Raw genomic sequence first — 10,985 nt, forward strand, 5'->3', positions numbered from 1 at the left:
CGCGCTATCTCAGAGTCGGTCTTAATTCAGAACGTTTTTTGATAAAATCTTCTTTCTAGTAAAAAACCACATCTAATAAAATGAAAATGTGATATCTTGTTTGAACTTTTTTGTTTGCCAAAAATCTGTATTATGAGACTCATTTTGCAGAGAATCACCCTTATACGAAAATATACGTTTGGATTTGTTCAATATATTTATTTAAATTTACAATACTTTGATTAATCGTTTAAACTTTATAACTTCTGACCTTAGTTTTCTTCCCTACCGAGAAACGTTAATCCTTTGACCATGCACCTGATCTTATGAAAACATATTGGCAGTTTTCTACATTCTTTTATCGTGTGGCGATTTGTTATGCTTAGTATTTTTTATGCTGTTGCTTCCAATTTTTTACGTTAGCTCACTTAATTTTTTATTGGGTAGAAACATAATTACCAACAATGGCGTTAAGTAGTTTCATACATGATGTCATCGAAACTTTTTGTGACAAGAAGAAAGATCTTACAGCTGCAGTTGCTGCCTGGACGCGGGCCAAAAACAATAACATTTTCGCATATTGGTAAACTTAATGACATTTGTTTACGACAATTGGCATAAAATAACCAGAGTATTACATGAAGTTATGTCTTAATTCACGCGTGGTTAGTTATTTAGTGAATGGATTTTATGGGATGTGTCGATTACAGTTTTAAGAAACTTATTCCTGTCTTCCCTAATAAATTTAAATTTATAGCTAGGATATGAAAACGTTATGTCTCTGTAATAAAATTAAGGATATTTGGCGTGTTTGCATATAAATAGTTATAGTATCTCGTCCTACACTTGTCTCTTAAGTTATCGTTTTAAAAATATGTGATGGTTTCGACCGTTACTCGATGGAAATTCATTTTGTATAACAATAAAACACTGAAAACTTTGTTTTCAAAACTTCCACAAAATTTATTATAATATCCCATCACTACAGCTGTTTCGGTAGAGTGCCTTTGTCACGTGATCTATTTTTGTTATGTGTTTACACTTTATTGTGTTTAAGTTAATAGGTTGAGGGGAAAGAACTGTTTGTCTCAAGTTGGTCATTCAGAATTATGTCTGTATTTTTTAATTTGTTATCTTCCAGAGATTCCAATAAACATAGCTTAAGGCTTTTAATTTGGACGTGAAGAATTTAAAATTCGTAATTAAAAGAATGACGATGATCTAGAAGGTGAAGTGCGTATCTAGTTTCTTTAGTAAGGCTATACTTTCTATCAAGGACATCTTTGATAATTTTAATTAAGTAATAGTTTTTTGAAGCAAACTAAAATTTGATTTAATGAATAAAAGTTGCTGCTGAAAATCGTTGTTTGTTAAAAATTGTTTAGCATCTAGCAGAATGTAGTTAAAGCGTCATTATATTTTTGAAATCTACGAAATAGTCTGAATAGAAAAAAAGCGGTTTCCAAGCATGTTCCCCATCGTGTTGGAACGGATTCTGGCGGAAGTGGAATATTTGGAAGCATTTCTTTATACAGTTAAATTCTTATAGGAGATCTGAGGAATACTTTTTATGCTGTGCTATGTGCAGAATGCTTTGATGATTTTCATAGAAATTTTTTTTTTATATTGGTTGTTTGCAATAAATTGTTTGTTTGGATCTTATCAAAATAAAATAAATACCGTTTGGAAATACATTACAATAATTCAAATACTCCTGTAGGTGAGTTCCGGTATCAGCAAAACTTTTAATGAAGATGCCGAGCACACCTTTAGGTGTTTAGTTTTTTTAAAAAAATTTAGACAAAAAAACCACTCAATTCTCTTACGTGTATTTTGTAAACCATTAACTGTAAAACTTAAAAAAATATTGGCGCCAATGATTGATATTAAAAGTTTTCTCGGCAACCGCAAGTTTTGGCTGTAACTTGGGAGTTCCATAAGTTTCAATTTATACTTAACACATAAATATATTCTTTTGTTTTTTAAAAACTTTATTTTGTGCCTGTTTATTATTTTGCTAATTCTTTTCTTTTTGGCACGGTAGTATTCATTCAAAATTACTAAGTGTAGGAAATAAAATAGGTGTACTTTACTAACTGTATCCAAGTGTTAAATATTTACAGTGTACGTTCGCGATTTACTGCTACAAAGAAGGAACGATGGCTTTTAGGAATCAGATATTACCTGGAACACGTCGACACCAGGGCCTAATATATATGTCAAAGTTAGGCAATCAGAAAGAGATTAACTCACCGAAAAGGTGACGTGATACGAAACGGAAGAGAGGAACTCAAGGCAAAGCAACGTTGCCGTAATTTAATCATGTTTGATATTTTCTTATCGTTAATTTCTTGATTTTGGTCATACTTGCACTAAATGAGCAAGTCTTAAAAGTTTTTTTTAGATTAGTTTGATATACATATCCAACCATATAATGGCGTATGAAGGTTAGCTTTAAACAAGGAGCTAACCTGCGAGCTGTGAACGACGGTATGATTTGTTTTAATAATAATATACTTATTATAATGTACAGCCAACTTTTGACTCTTCTTTGTCATTAACGAAAACGTTATATTCTATTTTCATAGCGTTTTTGAGCTTTGCTAGATTTTTTATCTATGTGCACTTTAAAATAGAAGATATGTTTCCAACCCATCATCATACAGCCGTCATTTATCATGTTCACTGCTGGACATAGGCCTCTCTTAAACTCCTCCATTATTTACGATTTTGTGTTCTTTGTTACCAATTTTTGGTGATACGCCTGATGTCGTCCCACCCAACGTGTAGGTTCTTCCTCTACTACGTTTGTCTGCTCTTGGCCTCCTTGTACTTTTGCTCGTCCATCGTAAGTCGTGTATTCTCGCTACATGGCCTGTCTAGTTCCATTTCAGTTCCACTAAAATGGGATGTGTCACTCTCAATTTCAAAGCCGTTGTCTTGGTTAGAGTCATAGTTTCACCCACATAGATCATAACCGGTAGTACGCATTGGTCAAATACTTTTCTTTGGTGCTAATTGGTATGTTGACCCAAAGTGTGTCTAGCAGTTTTCCAAAGGCTGCCCACACTAAATTCGTCTTTGGATTTCGCATGTTTGGTTATCCCTGCTGATTCTTATTTCTTGACCCAAATACGTATATTTCTCCACCAGTTCTACCACTTTATCTTGAATAGTTAAATGCTTATTGGGGACTATATTTGTCATAAACTAAGTTTTGGTTCAACTTCATTCTGAGACCCACCTTCGAACATGCAAAGTCCAATGCATTTAACATATCTGTGGCTTCTCCTAAATTATCTGTAATAATGACAATGTCATCTGCGAATCGGAGTAAGCTTTTCGCCGTCTATTGTTACTCCTCTGTGGTTCCAATTGACCATCATTAAGGTATACTTTTCCAACCCATAATGTCTTAAAATCAATTGTCTGTGTCTTAAAAAGGTTTTAAATCTAGTTGTTTATGCTTAATGCTAAAAAACTAAACATAAATTATTTGTACTTATCTTATTAGGCTGCTGTATTCTTCTCCTTGTTTTTTTTTATGTTTATATCTGTGTTTTGTTTTAGTTTTACGTATTGTTTTTTACTGTTTACGTTTAATCCTCTTTTCTATACTGTGATACATCGTTTAATGCAATTAAAAATTGTTTGGCCAATAAATATTTTAAATTTTAGATTCCTTTTTTTAGTTGTTTATTTTTATTTGGTACACTTTACCTCGGTAATGCTTCGGTACCATCAGCGCTTCGTACACATGCATCTCCACCACTAGTTCCTCCTCCATCGATGTGCGCTAGAGGAAATGGAAGGCCTTCGACCGTATAAAAGAGCAGCCGCCGCAAGAGAAAGAGAGTTCCGTCGGAGTACCGATCTGACAGCTCCACTGGCCCTAGGGTATTGACTGAAGGCCAACCGTTCCTGCTAGAGTATTGATATAGTGGCAGTTCCGTACCCAGTCTTGGAGTATTGATCTAAGACAAATCTATTCTCTCCTGTGACCAAGTACTGATTGGAACCGTCCGTTTCTCGCCGGGCCGAGTGTTGAGTGGCCCGTTCCATCTATACTTCTTCGACCCGTTCCTTCCTGTCTGTGTGTCAATATCATTAATTGTATTTTATTTTTAGCAAATATTAAACAGTGGGTCATATCACCGTCGATGGCGATTGACGCCGAGATTGACGTTTTAATTTTTAATTGTATATATTACATACGATCTAATTTAATTTTGTTATTTATTTTTTTTCGAATATATTATTATTTAATTTAAACCTGTGTTTTACTGAGTCTGCTTTTTAAAAGAGCTACCCGTCACACTGTTGTATACAATTAAAGTCTTTTCAAATGCATGCCAGATCTCTTGGTCTTCTGATAATTTCTCTGAACTTGGTAGACGTTGATGTGTGACCATCCTCGTTACAGTTGAAACACCTTAGCACTCGGATTGCACATGAGCCTCCATGCCGCAATTCCAGCATCCTCCTCTTGTTCTCACTTATACTTTCTAATCAATGTTTTCTAACTATGTAACTATCAATGTTTTCAACTTAGGCTCCCCGCATACTATCAATTTTTAATCGTACAACTATTTAGTTGTTTGTCAAAACACTACTATATCAAATGGAGGCTCGCATACTATCGTCTAAATGGTTGCTCGGCAGAATAGTCATAAAACCTCATCGATCGCCTTTTGACTGAAAAATCGCACAACTATCGATAAGCAACTCAATTTCCATGGTATTAGATGGCCCTGCGCATTGACTCAACTAAACGGTTGTCTGACGTTCATTTGAGAGCATCTACATAGATATACGAACAAGTCATTCATTTTGGGAAATATAGGTAGGATTATTATTGTTTTAAGTTTAGTTTTTATATTTATCGAGAACTCGTGTATTCTGAATTTTATTTAGTTTATATATATATATATATATATATATATATATATATATATATATATATATATATATATATATATACTTATATAGATATATAACATACCTATATAGATATAATATATTCATTCGTAGGTATCTATTAACATGGCTGGAATAATTACAACCGACATTGAGTCATTTATTGACAGCGTAGAAAAGGGACCTGCACTATATCTGAAATCGTTGAAAGAGTATTCAGATGTTAATTACCGAAAAAAAATGTGAGAGGAAGTGTGCTTGGAAAATGTATCTGGTTGGGTAGAACTGGATGAAGGACAAAAAACAAAAATTGGTAATTTCATATTTATTATCTAATATTAATTAACACTGTACAACATAACAGTTTTTTAAACCTTGTCGTATTGCCACGGGACAGACCCTTGTGGGGAAACAAAATAAGACAAGTACTGACGGACATTTAAACCCCCGATAACATTTCTTCCTCTATTATCATTATTGAGAGTTTCGACATTTTCTAATTTTGCGTAAAGAGTGTCTTCAAATTTAATTCCGTCTTTTATACGCACAAAATTGTGTAAAATACAGCACGCTTTTACTATAGCTACTGCAAAGTCTGTGTTTACATTTAGTGGTCTATGAAGTATGCGCCATTTATTTGCTAATATACCAAAAGTACACTCTACCATCCGGCGAGCTCTGGTATGTCTATAATTGGAAATAAGTTTGTCGTATGAAAGGTTTTTTTTTGCGTATGGTCGTAATAAATTATCAGTTAATCCAAAAGCATCATCACCGACAAACAAAAAAGGGAATAGTTTTCCCGTCATTGTCGTTGGGCAATTTCCTTGCACAAGGTACGTTTAAGTTATTTCCCATAAAATTTTTACCAATTTTTGAGTTTTTAAAAACAGCTGAATCACAGGAGCTTCCGTACGCACCAACATCTACATATACAAATTTGTAGTCTGCATCAGTCCAGGCCATTAACACGCATGAAAAATATTTTTTGTAGTTAAAAAAATAATGATCCAGAGTGTTGCGGTTGTATTATCCGAATGTGTTTCCCATCAATAGCCCCTATTACATTAGGAAAATTAGTACGCTCATAAAATTGATCTGTAATTGTGATCCAGTCTTCTTTAGACTTCTGGGGCATATAAATTGGCTGCAATATTTCCTACAGTACGTCACACGTGCTTCTTACTATTTGTCTAATGGTTGTAGCTCCTAACAGAAATTCAAATGATAAGGCATTGAAACTTGCACCGGTAGCCAGATATCTGAAAAAGCAAAATTTAATGCTACATTTTAATTTATGTATGTTATAGGTGCAGAAGTTCAAAAGAAATGGCTAAATTTAAGATCATGCTTTACGAGAGAACTGAAAGCTCAACAAACTCAGTCAGGGCAAGCGGCAACCAAACGTCGAAAATATATTTACTTTGAGAAGTTACTATTTCTTAAATCCTCTTTGGCTCAGCGACCCACTGAAAGTAACATAAATGATGGTGCAGAAGATAACCCAAATATTACGGAATTAAATGAAACAGAAACACCTTGATTAGATAAGAAAACAATTAGTAGAAAAAGAACGGCAAATACAAGCACAACATTTCAACAATCGTTGTTGAATATCTTAAAGGAAGATGTAGATGAGGACAAAAATTTTGCACTTTCAATAGTTCCATCCTTACAGTCTTTAACAGACAACGAAAAACTCGAGGCAAAAATCCAAATTCTCCTCTTCAGATTGCAATGTAGCGTGTGAAATTTTCCATTTTTTAATCTGTCGCTTAATATGGGATGTACACAGAACTTTCTTTTCCTTTTTTCATTATTTTCCATGTACAGTAATGCACAAGCAATTACTTTTTTGTTATACGACATGATGACACACTGAAATCTCCAATACAACTATCAACTGTATGCGCACCCTACATAACTAAAGAGTTTAGTCGAGAACAAATCGCAATACCCTCACGATCCGACTAAACTGTTTGGTCGTGAATAAATCGATAGTATGCGGGAAGCCTTAGTTCTTACTTCTGGAACCGTTTTCGGTTATTTGCAAAAAATGTTTTTATACTCCCACTCCCACTATATTAACTAATACATTTATTTACTTTACCCATTCGATTTATTTACACTATTTATAAGTTTTCCCAGCAATTAAATGGCTGTGTAAATTATACACAATTATTTAGTTTCATTTAATTTTAATATTTGTATGCCTGTATTTATCGTACTGTTAAAATCCGTAAGCTAAATAAATAAATAAATTATATAATTTCGACTATTGATCCTAATCCTCGATGAAATTAAAAATGTTATACAAATTATTTATGCACTGTGATCAAAATCTCAGAAGCATTTTAGATTATTGATAGCAAACAAACAAATTTATGGTTTTCTAATATTCATTTTTAGACTCTATTTTAAAATTTTTACTTCAGCGTCCGATTCGCATCAAATGTTTATTTTTTTGGGATATATTACCTTAGTCAATTCAACTATAATACGATCAGGTCATTATCCTAAATTCTTTAAAAAGATCTACACAATATATTTTCTATTGGGTCCGTATTTATGCCACATGTCTACGTTGTAGCGTGACTAATCATTTGTGTTCAGGTAGGTATAACGTTAAATACATCGATCTGATTAGACTTTTGCCGCACCGCATTAAGCAGATTAACATCACAAACAGCATGCTAAGAACACTTTAATAGTTTAATCATTAGTTAACATGATTTTTATTGTGGTTGATTATTTCTTTCGGATTATAGATCGGGACTGGTTATTATTTTTGCTTACCTGCAACAATTTATTTCTAATGGAGAAACTGATATTTTAAAGACGTTATTGGGTTTTAAAGTAATAAATAAGTAGGTAAGTTACCATTATCTTGTCTCTTCTATTCTGTCTATCTCCAACATTAATTTTTTTCCGCCCTTCTCTCTATTAGGGTTGCAAAATATAGGCCTCTCCCAATTCTCGCCATTCATTTCTGTTGTATATAAGACGTTTGTAAGACGTTTCCACATTGGCCCTGTAGTTCTTTTAATATCGTCGCTCCAGCACATTTACAGTCTTCCTCGTGGTCTTTTGGCTTCATATGGCCACCAATTCCCGATTTCTTCATTCCATCGGCCATCCTTAAGACGTTTTTATGTCCAGCCCATTTCCATTTTAGTTTAGCTGCCTGTTCGACAGCATCTTTTACTTTTGTTCTATTACGAATGTCTTCATTGGTTTTATGGTCTTTGAGTGAGATACCCAACATCCGTCGTTCCATAGCTCTCTGAGTTTTTCTGATCTTCTCCATGTTTATTTTAGTGAATGTCCAGGTTTGAGCTCCATATGTAAATACAGGTAGGATACAGGAATTAAACACTTTGGTTTCGCAGTTTTTGAGGTATATTTTTATTTTTAAGTACGTACGAGAGTCTTCCGAATGCTGCCCATCCCATTTTTACACGTCTGCTTATTTCGGTAGTCTGATTTTCTTTGCTTACCTTGACATTTTGACCCAGATATGTATATTCATCTACGTGTTCTATCTCTATCCCTTCGATGTTTATCATAGGTTTGTAATCTTTGTTTTAGATTAGTTTAGTTTTGCTGAAATTCATTTTCAGTCCTTTTTTAGGCATTCTGTGTGTAGCTCCTCAATCATCGTATTCAGTGCATTCCACGTGTCGGCTATTAGTACTATATCATCTGTGTATCTAAGATGGTTTAAGTATCTTCCGTTACTAGGGATTCCCTTATTTTCTCAGTCTATTGACTTAAATATATCTTCTAGGGCAGTTGCAAATAATTTTGGACATATTGTGTCTCCTTGTCTTACGCCTCAGTTGATTTTTACTGGTCTTGTTTCAATTCCATTACCCAACGTTATTATCATTTCAGCTTGTTCGTAAATATTATGCATTAATATTCTGTACCTGGAGTTGATCCGGTTGTTGACTAATGCTTCTTCTATTTCCCACAGTTCTACGCTATCAAAAGCTTTTTCATAATCTATAAAAGCCAGACATACTGCGAGATTGTATTCGTTAGTCTTTTCTATTAGGATTTTCAAAGTATATAGATGGTCACAGGTGCTGTACCCTTTTCTAAATCCGGCTTATTTTACTGGTTGATATCCGTCAAATTTAATTGTTAACCTGTTTGTAATAATTTTTGTAAAGGTTTTGTAAAGTTGTGAAAGAAGTGAAATTGGTCGATAATTTTTCAGGTCTGTGGTGTTTCCCTTTTTGTGTATTAGTATTGTTTTAGCAGTATTACATTGTTCAGGTATGTTGCCTTGAAATATAGATATTTATTAAATAGTATTTTTAAATATAATGTGATGGCTTCTTCTCCGCCTTACTTCAGCATTTCTGCTAGGATTCCATCGTTTCCAGGAGCTTTATTCCTTTTTGTTTCTTTTACTACGCGCTATCTCAGAGTGTGGCTTATTTCGGGCATCACTTCTGAGTTGACATCTGTTATCTGCCTTTTCAAGTTCTGTTTTGAGGAGTTAGGGGGATCGTTTCTGGAATTGTACAGATCGGCGTAGAACTTATCAATTGAGTTTGCAATATCAGATTTACTTTTTTCTAATTGTCCTTATCCATTTTTAATGGTTATTATGTTTTTCTTTTCTAGTTTTGGTTTGGTGCATTTGAGACTTCGGTTTTTCTCTATGATTTGTTCTATACGGTATTCTTGATGTTTTTTAATGTTCTCTTTTTTCTGTTTTCTTATTACTCGATTAAGTTCCTTAAATTCTGCAATGCCTCTTTTGTTTTGTCTCAAAAGATCTTTTATTTGTTTCAGCATATTTTGTGATTCTACACTTATTTTGGATTTTCGTTTTCTGTTAGCGGTTGCCACTGAGCTTGCATTTAATAGTTCTTCTGATACGACTTCATTGATTTTATTTAAGCTAAGTTTATCTAGATTTAATACTTTCGCGGGTTTTAACTGGCTTTTATATTGTTCTGTATTAGATTTTAGTTTGTTTGTGTCTATATTTCAACTTTTTCTAAATTTATTTCTATTTTTATTATGTTTTATCTCTAATATGTCTCTAACCATTCGGTGATCGCTACTTACTGACGCCGTATTTTTTACTGTTACGCCCTGTATGATATCTGGTTTGTTACACAATATGTAATCACGCGCTATCTCAGAGTTTCCGTCTGGGGATAGCCACGTTTACTTTCTTTGAGGTTTTTTCTTATAGAATGTGTTCATTGCATAGTATTTGTGGGCTTGTAGTAAGTTAACCAAGGTTTCTCCTCTCTCAGTTCTAATTCCCGATCCAAATTGTGCTATATTTTTTATTTCGGTTTTTTCAAGTCGTTGTCCGATCTTAGCGTTGAAGTCTTCTATTATCATCGTATACGTGCTGTGATAATTCGTTCTAGTTTCTGCAATTTTCTCATAAAATTCGTCTATCTCTTCATCGGAATGTGCTGCGGTTGGAGCGTATACTTAAATAATTTTCAGGGAGATGTTCTCGTTTACATTTAACCTAATCATTGCAATTTGCAATCATTTCAGATATTCCTATGAATTGTTCTACTTTATGTGCATATTTCTTGAAAATTAGAAATCCTACACCATATAGGCTTTGTTCTTCTCGCCCTTTGTAATATAGGACATTACCGGACTCTAGTGTTATGCACTCTTCCTCTTTTCTTTTTTCCTCTGCTAGACCAATTATGTCCCATTTTAAGTCCTTGATGTCTTCTTCGAGTTCGTGGACTTTTTCATCTTTGCTTAAGGACCTTATATTTAGAGTTGCGATGTTCAATCGTGTGGTATTAGCGATTTCTTGCTTCCCCCAGATGTCCTTTTTACCAATGGAGTGGGATTTGCCATTACTGTATGATCCACCCACCTGGGGACCCATTCCTTTTATTTTAGATATCGCGATATTCCTGTTAGGAGGTTTTTTAGTCTTAAAACACCACGCTGGCTAGACGGGTTGGTGAGTGATTTTATACAATCCCTAAAATCAAGGGACATTGATGCACCACCTTAAATGTACAATAAATTTGAAGCTATTTTTCTTTTGAAGTATTGATTGGATTTCGATGATTTTATTTTACACT

At 33.9% G+C, this 10,985-nt stretch overlaps 1 protein-coding gene across 1 annotated transcript; it reads right to left on the reverse strand.

Annotated features, from left to right (window-relative positions):
- Window positions 1–10,402: 10,402 nt before the first annotated feature.
- LOC140432045 (uncharacterized) lies at window positions 10,403–10,783 on the reverse strand. The gene has a single exon (XM_072519897.1). It carries the CDS (start codon window positions 10,781–10,783, stop codon window positions 10,403–10,405), a length of 381 nt encoding a protein of 126 aa, XP_072375998.1.
- Window positions 10,784–10,985: the final 202 nt, after the last annotated feature.

The sequence above is a fragment of the Diabrotica undecimpunctata genome, unplaced genomic scaffold (assembly GCF_040954645.1).
Source record: "Diabrotica undecimpunctata isolate CICGRU unplaced genomic scaffold, icDiaUnde3 ctg00002651.1, whole genome shotgun sequence".
Lineage (NCBI taxonomy): Eukaryota > Metazoa > Arthropoda > Insecta > Coleoptera > Chrysomelidae > Diabrotica > Diabrotica undecimpunctata.